Below are 17247 nucleotides of genomic sequence, written 5' to 3'. Positions count from 1 at the left end.
TTTTTTTTGTAATTTTAAAAAAAGAAAAAAAAAAAATTTTTAAATTAAAAGCAAATGTGCAAAAAGAAAAAAAAAAGAAAGTTGAAGAAAATTAAAAAAACATCAATGTATAGAAAATATAAAAAATTAAAAACTGAAAATGCTCTTTATTGATTTATGTGCTATTTATAGTAACATACAGTTTACTTTTAATACATTTTTGAGTTAAAAAAAAAAAAAAAATGTTTTCTAATTTATATTTCCATAAAAAATTTAATGCCAGGAGTTAAATTATATTTTTTTAATCTTTATTGTAAGATATATTAAAAGTATATAAAAAATTAATAGAAGAATTAAATTATAATATTCAAAAAACATTTATACAAATACATATATTCTTTTTTCCTTCATGAAATTAACAATATGTTATATATTTAATAGAGTTAAAACACATATTCTTATTTACTTTTTATTTTTTTTATTCATTTTAAAATAAAATAATGAATGATATTTGTTTCCGATGTTCTATATCACAAAAAGAATTAAAAGAAGAAAATTATTTATTTTTCGATGCTCATTTTTTGAATGATTATAGGAACGATGGAGAAAAAATAAGCGGAAACAATAATAATATTTTTTTAGATAATAATAAAGAAATTTTTCTACAGTACTTAAGGAATAAAGAAGAAACTGCAAATAATGATATAGAAAAAGTTTATAAAAATTTTTATATGAACATATATTTATGCAAAATATGTAACGGCTTACACAACATTGATTTAATATTGTTTTATAATAAGAATAGTATATTCCATTATAATTTTATTGAAAAAAATCTATTAATCAATTTAGAAGATAAAAAAAAAATAAGCGAGGCTTTTAAAAATGTAAAAAAAATATTTGACATTCTAGTGAATAATATCGATATAATCTTTTTTTTTTTACATCTGCAAGAAGCAAAAATCATAAATAGAACTGAAAATATTACCTTAGAAGTATTTAAGGAATATTTTGAGCATATAAAAGAAAAAATTATTATTCATGTAAATTTAGAAAATAATTTTATTAAAAAAAACATTCATAGGGTTTTTTCTTTTGTTTTAATTTATTTCTATTTAAATTTTTACATTAAAATATATGACTCTTTGAATATGTGCGATAGAAAAAGCAAATTTCTAGTAAACTTGTATAAGCATTCTATATTAGTTTTTAGTGCTCATATAAATAAAAGAGACATATCTGACAATAATGAAGAAAAAGGAACAGTAAATCAAACTAAAAGAAAAAAGAAAGAATTTTATAAAAAAAAAAAAAAATTGAAAAATGAAAATGAAAATGAATTAATTAACAGTAATAGTGAAAATGAAAACTTTTATAATATTAAAAAAATAGAAGAAATTGAAAGTGACGAAAAAAAAACAGATAATATGAATTTATTGAAAGGGGAAGAAAATAGCAAATTAATTACAAAAAATCATATTTTCTTAAATATTATAGATATCTATATATCTTTTAATAATTTATGTATCTGTGGTTATTATAATAAATATAATAAAGAAATATCACAAACAAAATGGCTAGTAAATAATTTGTCTAAAAGTGTTTTATCAATTGAGGAATGCCTATATAAAATTTTTAAGAATGTTTTTTCTTATTCTACTTGTAAATTTATTGGTTCAGGAAGAGAAGATAAGGATGCCAGAATGATGAGTATAGGTAGGCCATTTGTTTTTGTATTAAAAGAAACAAAATTTTCTTTTTTAAATTTTTATTTATTTTTTAGTAAGCTAAAAAAACTTGGATATTCATATAATAATAACTGTGAAATTAAAACATTAGAAGAATTAAACGATTTTCTAAAAAATAACCATTTTTCCAATTTGAATTCATTAAATAATAATATATGCTATAAAGAAAAATATGATTTAGAAAAAAAGGAAAAATTTCCTGAAGGGATTAATGACAGTTATGCATTAATAAATAAAGAAAATACTATTTCATTATATGATATAATGTCAAATAAAACAGTAATAGAACAATCAAAAGATAAAATTTTTGAAGAAAAAAAAATAGGTAATTTTCATATATCCTGTAGTTATAATAAAGAAATGGAAGTGTTATTATCAAAAAACGTCAAATTAAATAGAGAAGATTTTGATACTAATAGAAATTATATTAATAGTGATATTAAAGATAACAATAAATATAGTGAATCTGATTGTCTCAATATTAATGAAACAACTATAAATATTAAGGATAATTATAATATGAATAAGAAAAACGTTTCATACAACATTAACGATTTTGTTGAGGTTAAATTAAGTAACGTTGCTTTTAGCACTAATTATGGATTAATAAAAAAAATTATGAAGTATGGTGAAGAAAGAAAAAAAGCATATAAATGCCTAATATACCATTCTTCTTCAATGACTAAAGAAAAAATACAAAAAATTAATAAAGATGTTTTAAATTATGAAAAAAACAGTTCATATGTAATTAAAGTTAATCAAAAAACACCAATAAGGGTTCTCCATAGAAGAGGGCTAATTAAAAGAGAAAGAAAAATTTATAAATTTAATTTAATTTATATTCATGAGCATTTTTCTTTGTTATGTTTATTAGCACAATCAGGTATGTATATAAAGGAATTTGTTAATGGGGATAGGGGAAGAACTTTTCCTAACTTAAAATACTTTTTTGGAGGTTATACATTTGTTAATATATTAAATTTAGATGTATCTAATTTAATATATGACTGAAATTAAATTCAAATAATTTTTCTATACATTCTATATAACAATTTATTCTTTGATATATATATATAAATATAATTAATTTTATAAAAATATTCATACAAAATATATCTTTTTATAATATGAATATGATTTTTAGTTAATTTTATTTTTGTGCCTATTGAGATATTTAAAAAAAAAAATTATAAAAACTCATTTTGAATAATATTTTTAGTTTTTATTTTTTTTATTTATTAAACTTTTAAAACTTTTATAAAAATCTACTATTTCTTTTTAAATGGTTAAAATTTTATGTTTTGTTATAAATTCTTCCTAATTTATTCTATCAAAATCCGTCTAATTTGTGCATACATTTTAAAATAATATTATTTAATTCTATTATATTAAATTTTTAATTTCAAATCAAAACTTTTTTCATATTGTTTTAATTTTAAGAGATAAAAAATTATGTATGTTTAAAATTATTGAATATTCGTCAATGAATAATTTTTTTTTTATTTTATTAAAAAAAAAAAAATCATATATTTTTAATAGTTTCATTTTATTATTGTGATTATTGTTTCTATGTTTTTATAAAATGATTAAAATAAATAAAAGTAAAAAAAAATAAATTTAATTAAGGTAATGTTTTATTTGTAAAATTTCTTTTTATAGCACACGTATTAATATATCATTTAGGAAAAACAATACAATTTCATATATATATGATTTTTTTTTTTTTTTTTAGATATAACTTTTAAAAATTCTATTTACTAATAAAATAAAATTTTATTTTAATTAGAAGAAACTTAAATTTATATATGAATTATATAATTTTTCAAGAAATATATATAAATAAAAAAAAAAAAATTAAATAATTTAAAGAACAATAAATCTCAAAAAATATTTTAATGAATTTTTTTTTTTTTTTTTGACAAAGTATGAATAACAGTGTAATAGGAATATCTTTAATTCATATAGATTTAAAAAAATATTTTAATTTTTTTAATAAAGATTATTTTTTTCTTTTTTTTTCTTAAGAACAAAAAAAAAAAATTAAGATTACTAAGAATATATTAAATACTTTTTATTTTTTAAAAGGTAAACTTTTATATTTTTGATTTAAAAAAAATTATCTATATTTTTATTGCATTAATTTTATGTTTAATAAGAAGTATGGTAAAGAGTTTAAGCCTCTATTGAAAAGTACACAAAAGTAAAAATATTTTAATACCAAGATAAAGGAATATAATGGTTTGAAATTTTATATATTTTTTTACAAATAAGAGAATAAAAATATTAACTATTTGTGAAGAACAATATATTGAAGTAAATTTTTTTTAGAAAATTTCATGAACAAATATAGAGTGAATATTTTTGCATAAAATTTAAAAAAACAAAATTATATTTAGGAAGTAAAATTATATTTTGAGTAAAAATGCCATCAGGTTTTTTAAATTTAACGAAAAGAAAATTAGGTGGTAATCATATATATTTAGGAAAATGGCATGATTTTAATCAGTGGAAATACATAGCTCCAACAAATTTATTAAATATTATAAGACCAGTAGAGAAAACAAAAGCAGTGACAGCTAATTTATATGAAGATAATGAAGATGTATTAAGTTATTTAAACAATGTAAATCATGGTCAAATAATAACAATTGATGATTTAAATTCAAACAATTTAAAAAAAAATAAAATAAGAGGTACTGGTTTTCATGGTCCAGAAAGAACAGATGTTTTTCGATTAATTTTATATAATAGACTAAAACAAAAACAACCACAAAGAATTGTACCAGATATTGAACAAATGAAAGATGCAAACAAATTAGAAACTTCTATCGTTTGGTTCTTGTGGTCATTTGTTATATTTTATTGTTCTATGTGCATTTATGGTAGTAATTATATAATAAAAAATAAATCTACTTCTTTCCCATGGATGCCTAAAAGAACAGATGGATCAAAAGGAGAAGGTCCAATGTTTTGGTTTTTGGAATAATAAAATGCTTGATATATATTTGCATAATATTTTTTTATCTATATTATATAATATTTCTGTTTTACATATACATTTTTTTTTTTTTTTCTATATTTAATTTTATATTCCCAAACTTTCCTTTTTTTTTTTATTTTTTATTTTCTATTTTACAACTTGTTTTTTAGTATAAAGGGGATTATTAAACATGCTTTATTGCAACAATTTAAAAAAAAAAAAAAGTTTTTAAAAAATACTAAGATATTTAAGTTTGCATTATATATATATAGGTAAAAATTAGCATAAAATTTTACATGTATAATATACAACAAGAATAAAAGCTTAGAAAATTTTTTTTTATAAAAAATAGGAAAAAAAAATTATACATTGCAAAAAAATCATTAAAATTCATTTAACAAAAATTATACACAAAATGCATAGCAAAAAAATTATAAATTTCAAAAATTCTCAAAAATATAAAATTTTCCAAATAAAAAGTGTGAATAAAAATTTTTTAATAGTATTATAATTTCTGTTAAATTTTTTTGAAACTAGGAGTTGAAGATTTATTTAATAAGGAAAAAAAAAATTTTATTTCCCTTTTTTAAATAACAAATTTTCCTTTTATATAGTTAATTGTGCTTTTTGATATAGAATATCTACTGATTCTGTTAGATTATTTATTATTTCTAAAACATTTTGATACATCTTAGTTTCAGGCATATCATCATACAAAATCAAAATACCTATATTTTGATCTAATGTTGCATTTAATTTTTTATCTAATATCATTTCTGACAACTTAGATATAATTTTTGTAACGTCTAAATTCAATTTTTGACCTATGTAATTTAAATCAATACAGCTATATGCTTCTATAATTTTTAAAATATTTTTTTCAAGTAATAATTCGTATAGCTCTTTTAGATAATTATATATAACTTTATCAATATTGATAAGGAATATGTTTGTTTTAATTATTTTCTCAAATACATCTAATGATCTATTCTCATAGCATTTTGATATATCTAACAGTATTTGAATTTCTTTGTTAGGTATATAATTTAACTTGTTATTTTCACATAAAATATTATTTATTTCTTTTCTGTTATTCTCTTCCAATATCTTACATAATAGCATATATTTCAAAGGAACAATAATTTTTAAATTTTCTATATTTAAATTTAAACCAAAGTTTCCACTAATTTTATTATTTTCTGGAAAGATAAAAACAGGGGTTTGATTATTTCCTGATTTGGATTCCAACAAATTACCGTAGCTATCTATTGTTAATTTTTGAATTAATTCATAATTTAATTCAATTGGATTAGTAATACAATATACTTTTTCTTCATCCAACTCTTGGTAACTTGAGCTAATTTTACATATCATATCACTATATATTAAATTGATGTTACTAGAACATATGTTCATTTCATCTAAATTTAAAATGCTGTTACTACTATCATAATACTCATAAAATGTATAAAAAGATAATAGAAAAGGGCTAATTTGGCTTATGCTTTTTGTTTTATTTTGAGATGATATAGTACTTGTATTAATAATATTATGAATAATGACAGAATAAAAATCATTGTGTTTTTTACTTAAAAAATCAAGTGTGTTATTATGACTATTATATATATATGTGTATAATGTTTCATAGCATTCATACAAATATATAAACGCACTTTTGTAATCTTTTTCGTATATAAATAATATACCTGACAACAAGTCTATTTCACTATTTATATAAATTGCTGTGTTTATTGTATTAGCAATATTTTTTGCAAAAGTTAAAGATGCTTTCATTTTTGTAGAATTTTTTAATAGCATATAAATTTTTGTTTCTACAATATATAACTCTAGTAATAATGTCTTATCATCTACTTTTTTTACTTCTTTTAGTAATCTTTCAATTAAGCTCAAAGCTGTTTTATATTTTTGTTTTAATATATATAGTATAATTATTTTTACCTCTATACGACACCTCAAAAAATTTCTCTTCTTTTCATATGCCCAATTCATGTATTTTTTGAAAATTATATATAATGTACTTATATTACGAATTTTTTTCGATATTTTTTCTACAATATTCTTTATTAATTTAGCTGTTTTTGCTTGAGGTAATACGTTAAAATAATTTTCGTTACTAGTTGTAAAATTTATTAAATTATCAATTTCCTTTTTATTAATGTAATAATCACACAATAAATATATTAATTTATCGTTTATTTGCATAACTTTTTCATTTGTTACTCTTTTTTCAAATGCTTCTAAGTCACTGTTATCATTAATGTATTTATTTAATAATATTATCTTGTTAATTAAATCCTCACTCATATGTGGCATAATTATTTCATCCTTTATCTTCATATAATTGCACCCACTTAAAGTATCAACTGTTTTTATTATTTCGTCCTCTATTTCTTTATAGGCTTTTTCTATTTCTTCATAATTTTCCATTTTTAAAAAATATATTCATATAATAAATGTACAAAAAATTAAAATAGGAAAATAATAATAAATAATTAAATAAAAAAAAATTAAAATAAAATTTTTATAACATAAAAAATATATCAATAATTATTAAAAAAAAGAAAAAACTATTTATACAATTTTTAAATATAGATATATTAATTTTTTTTAAGGGGTTTTCTATGTATCATTGTATTTTTTCTTTTTTATCTTTTTTTTTTAATTTACTTTAATGAAAACTTCTAATTAAGTGTTAGTTTTATATATATTAAATATAATTTTTTTTTTTTCAATTATTTTCATTTAAATTGTTTAATTTTTATTTAACACTTTATTATTTAATTTTTTTTTTTTTTTAATAGATTAAAAAAAATTTTTTTTTTTTTAGTAGAACTTTTATTATTTTTATAAATATTTTTATTGCAATTTTAATTATATTTATATATAAATTTCTTTTGAACTTTTAAATATATCTCCATATTAATTTTATTTTTGATGTGTATTTATATATAATGACTTTAATTTTACGTATCCAAATTTTATAAATAATATTTTTATTACCCTTTGGTAAGAATTTTTTTATTACTTTTTTAAATAATTTTTTTTTTTTAATAATTTTCATACACACTATTTTTTTTTTTATAAAACGTTTTTATTATTTTTTATATTTCTTTCTGCAAGTAATTAGAAAGTATAAATATAAAAGAAAAGCATACCTGCTTTTTATTAAATAGGAATTTTCATTTTTTTTTAAAGTTTAATAAATAATGTTTTTCATAACCAAAAATATAAAAATGTAATTAAAAAAGTTAGGGTTAATATATATAGAATACGAAAAAAAAAGAAAAAAAAATATATAATAAAATATATAAAAGAAAAAATCATATTTTAATAATTGTAATTAAAAAAAAAAAAAATAATATATATGAAAATTCACTTTTAACTTCAAGGAGAAACTAAAAAGTAATTTCAAAAATAAAATTTTATCAATATACTGGTTGTCTTTAATTAAATAAAAATAGAACAGTAAATATAAATGTTCTTTAAGGAAAATTTTAAATAATGCATTATAAATTATTTTTGTACATGCATAAAAAATTTATTTTATAACTCCTTTTTTATTTTTTGTTATTTTAATGTTTCTTTTAGCGAACTCTACTTTTTTATTAATATTTTTGTCAATACTTTTTTTATATATAGGCTTTTTAACGAACCTAAATTCTTGATTTAAATATAAATCTTCACTTTCTAATTCTTTTTTTTTGATATAAAATTCATTATACGTAGAATATTCATAACGAATATTTTCCTGAAGTTGTGCGATTTCTTCTTCTTCTATTTCTCTATTTGACTTGATGTTATAAAAAATATCTTCAATACTTTCATTTGAAATTGTACTTATGTCCTTTCGAACTTCTTGCCAAGCACCTGGTATTGCAGCTTCAGAACATTCATTTTTGTTACATTCATCCTTTTCTTCATGTCCATTCTCGTAATTTGTATTTTTCGCATTTTTTTTTTTAATTTTTTCAGTATATTCCTTTTTATCATTTAAGTTTGAAAATGTATTATTTGCTTTTTTGGATGACAAATTAATATCAATAATTTTTTTCTTCTTTTCCTTATCTGAATTATTTTTTATTTGTTTTTCTTCAATTAATATTTTACTATCCATTTTATGTTTTTCATTTATTACATTTGTTTCATTCAAATTAGAATAATTTTCACTTTCCACTTCCACTTTATTCTTTTTAATTGTATCATCTGTTTTATTTTTCAAGTTACTTATACGTTCATCATTCTTATCAAAAGAGTTATATGAAGAATTGCCATTTATTCTTCCATAATTGCTAATATTATCAGTGTTATTATTAATATTAGTGTTATCTAAATTATTCATATCGTTATTACTATTGCTCTTATGGGAATTTATAATCATATGCATTTTTTCCTTTTCTTTTTTATTTTCCATTTTTTCTATATTATCATTTAAATTCATTTTTCCTTGTAAGTTTAATAAATTGTAATTGTTAAAAATAAAATTATTGTTTTGGCTAAAATTTACAGGATAATTTGTGTAATAACTGTTGTTATTTAAATTAATTTTATTACATAAATTATTTGACTTAATATTTTGATTTATATTTTCTATAATGTTACTTAAGTTTTTATCTTTACAAAGACTTTCATATTTTTTTACAAAGTTAATAAATTCATTTATTGTACTCACCGAATATTGCCATATAATTTCAGAGTTATTAATATTATAATAATAAAAATTATTCGAATTATAATCAAAATATTTAAACCAACCATTTTGTTCAGAAAATGTTTGATACTCAGGTAATTTCTCATAAAAGTCCTTTGGCTTTTCATAAGTTATTTGATTGTTAAGTTTATTAAAAAAGACTAAAGATCCTGTATCCTCATGTATCATTAATATCCATCTTTGGTAGTTTTTATTACTAGAGTTACATGTATTAAAATGAAAAGAACTATCTAATTGAGTTGATTTGTCATTTTTTTTTAAAGTCGAAAGATATTCTTTTTCTACATTTTCTAATTTTCTTAATTCTTTTTCAATAAATTCTTTGTCTTTTGTTTCTTTTTCTTTTCTTTTAAATGATTCATTAATTAATCTTTTAAAATTTTCTATATGCCTTGAACTTTTTTCATGGTTTTTTATATTTACCTTGTGTCCAGATATCCAGCAATTACAAGTTTCACAATAATGTTTCTTTGTGCTTATCCAATAATCTGTCATTTATATAAAATAAAAATTCATTTTTTTTTTTTTTAAAAAGTCACTCAATTTTATATAAATTTATTTTTGTAAACTTATTCAATACTTTTTTTATTTTAAATAATTTTTTTAAAATGTCTTTATTTTTTTAAATTTCTTCCCTTTAAATCTTCTATTCAATTTTATTCTATTGCTCATAAATTTATTTCTCTCCAATTCTTTTCTATTTTAATTTTACCTTTACTAATTTATATTATTTTTAAAATTATATTATTTTTAAAATTACTTTTTTATCATAATTTTACTTCATTAAACTTTTTATTTTATTTTTTTTTTTTTTTCTTAAAAAGGAAAAAGTATAAAAAACTTGTAAATTAAACAATATATTCATTTAAGAGTTTATAAATTCATATAATTATACCTTTAAGAGTTATATCCATTATTTTTTTGGTAAAATCAACACGACTGGAAAAAAAAAAAAAAAAATAAAAATATTTTTCAACATAATGCTTTCTTTAATATAAAGATGTAAAACATAAAATATGTTTTTTTATATTTTTTATAATAATTTAAATGATATTTTTACCCAAATATATTCCTATTTCATATTTATAATATTTTTTCACTATGAATTTCTTTTTTTTTATTAAAAATGAACTGAATATTATATTGAAAAATTATATCAAAATTTTTAAACTTCGTTTTTTTTCAAATATATTTTTTTTTTTCATTCTATTTAATAAAAAAAAAAAAAGTTTTTAATATGAAGATTCACATATATATTTTTTATATAAAGAATTAAAGCTAAATATTCTACATTATTAAAAAGTTTTTTTGCCCGTATACTTTTTATAATATTATCATATAACTAAAATATTCCTTTAATATTTATACGTTTATTTTTGTTTTATTTTAATTTGTTTTTAATAATGCACATTTATAAATCAATAAAAAATATAAAAAGAAAATATTTTAAATAACTAAATTATAACATTCTTAATTTGGAATTTTTTTAAGTTCTTATAATAGAGAAAAAAAAAAAATGAAAAAAAAAATGTTTATGTAAAGATGTTTATTTTTTCATAATTGTAAGATTGCATCTACCACAGTAATCTCTATTAAAATGAGAAGCCATTAATGTTCCAGGTGAACAATTATCACATTGTCTTTTTAATCTAAACACTTTACCATCATCCCCTACCTTATAAAACTTCAAAACTGCCAATTTTACTTTTTTCTTTTTATGTTTTTCTTTTTTTGGTTTCTTATAAACCTTTTTCTTTTTCTTTTTTCCACCACCAAGTAAACCGAAATTTAAATCTAAAGCGTATGCCTAATAAAAAAAAAATTAAAATTATTATTTTTAATTTACTACATAAAAAAGTCAATTTTTAACTTTTAATTATTCTATTTTATTTTATTTTTTCCTTTTAATAATAACATCATTTAGAAAAAAAAAAAAAAAGGATGATTTCTTAAATATAGCATAATATATAAAAAAAAAATATATATTTTTTATTTTAATTTAAAATAATTTCTTTATATTAATATTTAAATTATTCTTTTAATTTTTCTTTTTATTTTTTCAGACAAAATGAAGATGAACATATTTATATTCTCATGTCCCTACTTACATTTTTTTTTATTCATCATAAAAAACAAAAATAAAACTTCTAAATTTATTAATATTTAAAAAATTAATACAAAAAACATTTACATATGTATATATTTGTATTATTATCGACATTAATGCATTTATATATACTATATGTATTTATATAGAAGAAATATATTTATTATTTTGTTTATCTATTTTTTCAGAAAAAAAAAAAAGAACATATTTAATTTTCTCATGTCCCTACTTACATTTTTTTTTTAATCATCATAAAAAATAAAAATATTTGATTATAAACTTAAAATTATAAATATGAAGAAATACTTCAATATTTATATTTCTCATCCTTTTTTTTTTTTTTTTAATTAATTTTTTTTAATTTTTTCTATTATATTACTATTTTTTTATCTTACAAATTCAGATTCATCTATTTCAATTAACTCTTCATCTCCTATTTGACGTCCGTTTTTATATAATTTTTGAATCTCAGAAGGGATACCTATAATTTTAGTTTTTTAAAATGAAAAAATATATATTGAAAATTAAACTTTAACAATAAAAATTCCATACTAAACAAGAAATATTCATCGGATAAATATATATATATATATTCTTAAAAAATTATAAATTCAAGATTCAATAATAAAAAATAACTTGAAGTTTAAATATGCATATAAAAATGAATCAAAAAAATATTAAAGCATAAATATATAATGAATAAAAATTCTTAAAATAACCTTTTAATTCTGAAATTTGTTCTTTAACATTCTTTATAGTTCTCACGTTGGATGACTCAATACATAAAGAATCATCATAAGGAATATTAATTATAATTCTCATAGTTGCTATAATGAAAAATTGAATATTTAAATTTCAATATATTTACTATAAAATATCCAAAAAAAATTAAAAAAAATATATATATTTTTATATAAAAAATAAAATAAAATTATTTTCAAAAAAAATTCATTCAAACATTTTTCATATATATATTTTTTTTTTTTTTTTAAATATACATACATATAAATAAAATTTCCTTTTTTTTTTTTAATATAAATGCCAAAACTTACTCAGTGCACTAGTGATTGAAGTGGTAAAATTATACACGTATATTTATGAAAGATTTATAGAAATACAATATAAAAATTATAATATGAACTTAATTTTAAATAAAGAAAAACTTGTATATATATATATATATATATATATATATATATATATATATATATGTAAATAAAAAAAATAATAAAACTATATTAAATATAAATTTTTATTTATTTATTGTATTTTATTTTTTTTTTTTTATGATTGTAAAAATACAACTTACAAAAATTAAATTTATAGATTATAAAAAGAGTATATATAAAAAAAATTTTTTTAATTCTGTTTATATTCAACTTTATAAATAATTATATACTAAAACTAAATATTATCCAAAAAAAATTATTAAAATACATTATATATCTTCACTTTGATATTCAGTTTTTTTTTTTTTTCTTAAAATAGTTTACAAAAAAAAAAGATGATAACATATTGTCGTTTTAAAAGGAAGCATAAATTAAAAAAGAATTTCCCATTCACAAATCAAGTTTTATTATTTAAAAAATTACATTTTTAATGAAGTTATATAATTTATATACAAATTTTTTTTAAATCCTTGGCCATAAAAATATTAAAAAGAAAAGAAAAAATGCATATATATATAGATTATGAATTATTTCTCAAGCAAAACCAAATGTTAAAATAAAATGAAATAAGTATTAAAATTTTAAATAACACTTCTTTATTTGAATAAAAAAATAATATTATAATATTCAAAACAAAATAAAAAAAAAAAAGTTAAAATTTGTGAAATAACACATATATACAAAATATAAAAAAGAAAAATTCTAAAAAAAAAATTTCTTCATGTTTATATTATATAATTTATATACATTAAACATAAGCATAAACATAAATCTTAAAAGTATATTAAAAAAAGTATTTATAAAATTTCATTTAAAATGTATATTCATTTTTAAATCAAAACTTCACGATAATTCTATTTTTCAAAAGTTTTATCATTTTTTTCTTCAGCACATAAACTATCGTTTATTTCTTGATTTAAAACGGGGATTTTTATATCATCTTGTAAATAGTTACTTTTTGTTACTATTGTATTAATTTTATTGCAGAAATCATCATATATTAATAAATATTTTATTTTTTTTTTTTTGTTAAAATTTTCATTGAAATACAAGCCTCTTTGTTCGCATAGTCGATTTATTTGACAATCATCTTTTTGAAAATATAAATAAGCATATTTCCTTAAATTTAGAGGATATTTTTTTATTTCATCAAAAAAATCTATTTTCATACCATCTATTTCCTCATCGCAATCAGAATCATGTACTTGATCTTTTATGTAATTAATTTTTTTATTTGATAACAAGCACTTTAATCCATTCATAAAAAAGGAATTGTAAATAGCCCATATTTCCCACATATGAAAAATATTCATCATAGAATCAGTAAATATTTTTACTTTTATTTTACTATCACATTTTTTTATATTCTTTCGAAAATAATAAAATATTCTAGGTAATTCTTCTTCTATATGCTTTCTAAATGACCACGATAAAAAAAACTCATTACTACAGTTGTACAATATATCAGATAATAAATAAACTAAATTTATCTATAAATAAAAATGAAATAATATTTAAATAAAAAAAATTAAAAAAAAAAAAATTTTTTTTTTTAAATGTATGTTTTTATCTATACCTTTTTTAGTAAATCATATTTCAAATCAATTAAAAAGCTAGAGATTGTTTTAATTATATCTAGACTGAAATCACTATGCCTTGTGCAAAATATCATAGCACGACAAATACTTACTCTATTAAAAATATATATATATATATATTTCAAATGTATATAAATATGAATTCATGAAAAAACCTAATTATTAATCTTCTATACTTAACGCATATATAATTTTCTTAAGCATTTATATATATATATGCATATGAATACCTTTTTTTATTCAAATTATTTATAATATTAATTAGCTTATTCTTTTTTTTTTCGTTTAATTCATTCTTTTTATTTCTCCTGTATCCATAAAAAAAAAAAAAAGTGTTTATTATGAAGCGAAAAATTTTCTTTATATTTAAAAAAAATGAAATTTCTTCTTTATATATTAATAATATAATATATATATAGACATGTATTAAAACAATTTTATTTTTCTCCTTTTTCTGATCCTTACGTGTTTTCCTTCTTTTTTGAGAAATTACTTTTTGTATTTTTTCTTAAGGGAGGCATATAAATATAACTATTTGTAAACATTTGAAATGGATCAGATCTCCAATTTTTATAACTATCTCCTTGAGCAAAAGAAAAAACTCTCCATTTGTAATAATAAAATAAATCAGATGTGCTAAAAAGAAAATTAAATAAAGGATTATCTTTTTCATTTTTTTTTATAGTTTCTTCAAATGCATATCCTTCTTCAGTTACGTATTTAGCTAATAAATCAATTATTCTTTTTATTTTTTTATCTTCTGGTAAGAGTATTTCAATTTTCTTATTTGAGTTGTTATTATTCACATTAAATTTGTTATTATTTAAATTATTCATTTCTATTCTAGAATTATTCACTATTTTAGGAATTGCTTTACTCCACCCAACTCTCACAATGTTTCCAAACATTTCTATACCATCTAAAGCATCTTTAGCATTTTCAGCATCTTCTCTATTATCAAAACATACGAACCCACATATCCTGACTTTTTTTTTATCTTCATCTTTACGAGGATACATTATCTTTACACTATTCACTTTTCCAAATTTACCAAATTTCTGACATAAATATTCTTCAGTAACCTAAAAAATATATATATAACAAAATACAAAAGTAAAAAAGGAAAATAATATAAAATTCAAATAGAAGCTGTATTAATGTTATTTTTTTTATAAAAACCCAATATTTCTATTATATATATTTACGTCTTTTTATTCACAGTATATGTATAATTTTGACTTACTTCTGGAGATAAATTTCCTAGATATAAATTAGCGACTTTTTCTTTTTTTTGTTCATAAGACAATATTGTTTCATTTTTTTCTATTTCTATTATTTTTTTATTAATTTTAATTTTTTCTTCCTCTGATTTAGCTAATTGAGCCTTTTCTTTTAAAATTTTTCTTTCATCTAAAATTCTCTGTTTTTGTTTGATTTCTTTTATTATTTATAAATATATATATTTTTTAAAAATATAAAAAAAAATTTTTTTTTTTTGTTACTGTTTATATAAATGTGAAATATATATAATGTATACATTTTTTCTTTGCTTCACATTTTTTTTTAAAATTTTTTTTTTTTTAATTATATAAAATAAATAACCTTCTAAAAAACTATCTATTTCCTTTACTTTTGTTGTATTATTTTTATTTTCTACGTTTTCATCATATTTTTTTCTTTCTTCACTTAAATTATTACTCTAAAGGAGAACATAAAATATTAAAAATGAATCATGATTCATTTATTACATATGTGTCATAGAATTAAATATTTGTTATTAAAATAGTTCAAATTCTAATATAATTCATTGGTATTTATAGAACACTTATGATAATTTTTTCTTTCATTTCTTAACAAATAAAAAACTGTTTTTATTTACCTTAGGAAATTTTTCTTTTGCTTTCTTATTTTCATCTTCTGCTGATATAATTTCACCAGTTGACGGATTTAAAATTTTACCTATTCATATCAAAAGAAAAATAATATTTATAACTGTTATTTTTATAATGAATAAATATTTTTTTAATTTCCTTTTTCTTACTTTTAACAAACTTATTTTCTTTATCAAAAGCATTTCCTTCAAATGAACGAACGAATTCAGCATATATTTTTGCAGTTTCTTGCTCCTTTTAATTTAATATATAAAATAAAAAAATACAAACAATAATTAAAATAAATATTGTTAAACTTTTATAGCTTAAATTATGTAGGCTTAATATAATTTTATCTATATACATATTTATCTGTAATTTTTTTAATACTTTTTTTTTTTTTTTTAATATATAATAAATTTCTCTTACATTTAATTTCTCTTCAATAAGTTTTCTCTTTTTGTTTCTATTTAATTGGATATACATTTTTTTTTAAATGTATACATTCATTGTTTTATTTTTGGTTTTTTCTAAAATTTTATTTTATTCATTTCATGAACGAAATTACGAAAATATAAAAATTAATTTTAAATAATTAAATTTTTTTTTTTTTTAAATTTGTTACATACATCTTAGCACAGCTTTTTAAAAATTTATTTCAATTTTTATTTTAAATTTTTATTTTTTTTTAATAAATTTAATTTAGATATTTAATGAAATTTCATTTTATTATAGTAAAAATTTGTTTTAAATAATTTTATAAAATTTTATTATATATTCTTTTAAATTTTATTTTATCATTTTATATTTTGTTATTTCATAAAATTTGATTATAATTGTTTATAAAATTTTATCATTTATATACATATATAGTATAATTTTATCATATTATACCATATTTAATTTTTTAATCATATTTTATTATACATCTTACTTCTTATAATTTTAGTTTATATTAAATTATATTTTATAATATTTTTTTTAACTGAATTGTATTTTATAGAAGAAAAAAGAAAAGAAAAAAAAATGAAAATTTAGCAATAATAATTCTGAAATTGTGTATAAT

At 17.5% G+C, this 17247-nt stretch overlaps 6 protein-coding genes and 2 non-coding genes across 8 annotated transcripts; 2 read left to right on the top strand and 6 right to left on the bottom strand.

The window, feature by feature from the left end:
• Nucleotides 1-479: 479 nt before the first annotated feature.
• PRELSG_1349000 (conserved Plasmodium protein, unknown function) lies at nt 480-2738 on the top strand (the record flags this gene model as incomplete). The annotated part of the gene is made up of 1 exon (XM_028679033.1): nt 480-2738. One exon carries the CDS (start codon nt 480-482, stop codon nt 2736-2738), a length of 2259 nt encoding a protein of 752 aa, XP_028536120.1.
• A 1411-nt stretch (nt 2739-4149) lies between these two features.
• Nucleotides 4150-4713, top strand: PRELSG_1348900 (conserved Plasmodium protein, unknown function; the record flags this gene model as incomplete). The annotated part of the gene is made up of 1 exon (XM_028679032.1): nt 4150-4713. The coding sequence occupies one exon, from the start codon at nt 4150-4152 to the stop codon at nt 4711-4713; it is 564 nt and encodes a 187-aa protein (XP_028536119.1).
• A 600-nt stretch (nt 4714-5313) lies between these two features.
• On the bottom strand, nt 5314-7155 carry RPN6 (26S proteasome regulatory subunit RPN6, putative; the record flags this gene model as incomplete). The annotated part of the gene is made up of 1 exon (XM_028679031.1): nt 5314-7155. The coding sequence occupies one exon, from the start codon at nt 7153-7155 to the stop codon at nt 5314-5316; it is 1842 nt and encodes a 613-aa protein (XP_028536118.1).
• Nucleotides 7156-8266: 1111 nt separating this feature from the next.
• On the bottom strand, nt 8267-9931 carry PRELSG_1348700 (U1 small nuclear ribonucleoprotein C, putative; the record flags this gene model as incomplete). Its single annotated transcript, XM_028679030.1, has 1 exon — nt 8267-9931. The coding sequence occupies one exon, from the start codon at nt 9929-9931 to the stop codon at nt 8267-8269; it is 1665 nt and encodes a 554-aa protein (XP_028536117.1).
• A 1051-nt stretch (nt 9932-10982) lies between these two features.
• On the bottom strand, nt 10983-12365 carry PRELSG_1348400 (ubiquitin-40S ribosomal protein S27a, putative; the record flags this gene model as incomplete). The annotated part of the gene is made up of 3 exons (XM_028679029.1): nt 10983-11243; nt 11939-12024; nt 12263-12365. 3 exons carry the CDS (start codon nt 12363-12365, stop codon nt 10983-10985), a joined length of 450 nt encoding a protein of 149 aa, XP_028536116.1.
• PRELSG_1348600 lies at nt 11491-11568 on the bottom strand. The gene has a single exon (XR_003699297.1). It is a non-coding gene; the product is annotated as a small nucleolar RNA snoR22 (small nucleolar RNA).
• On the bottom strand, nt 11723-11801 carry PRELSG_1348500. Its single transcript, XR_003699296.1, has one exon. It is a non-coding gene; the product is annotated as a small nucleolar RNA snoR22 (small nucleolar RNA).
• A 1201-nt stretch (nt 12366-13566) lies between the features above and the next one.
• Nucleotides 13567-16667, bottom strand: SR140 (U2 snRNP-associated SURP motif-containing protein, putative; the record flags this gene model as incomplete). The annotated part of the gene is made up of 9 exons (XM_028679028.1): nt 13567-14202; nt 14289-14403; nt 14541-14618; nt 14776-15392; nt 15554-15747; nt 15913-16009; nt 16190-16269; nt 16352-16436; nt 16611-16667. 9 exons carry the CDS (start codon nt 16665-16667, stop codon nt 13567-13569), a joined length of 1959 nt encoding a protein of 652 aa, XP_028536115.1.
• Nucleotides 16668-17247: the final 580 nt, after the last annotated feature.

This window comes from Plasmodium relictum (assembly GCF_900005765.1).
Source record: "Plasmodium relictum strain SGS1 genome assembly, chromosome: 13".
Lineage (NCBI taxonomy): Eukaryota > Apicomplexa > Aconoidasida > Haemosporida > Plasmodiidae > Plasmodium > Plasmodium relictum.
Note: the sequence above shows the minus strand (reverse complement) of the source record. Positions and strands in the feature narration are given on the sequence as shown.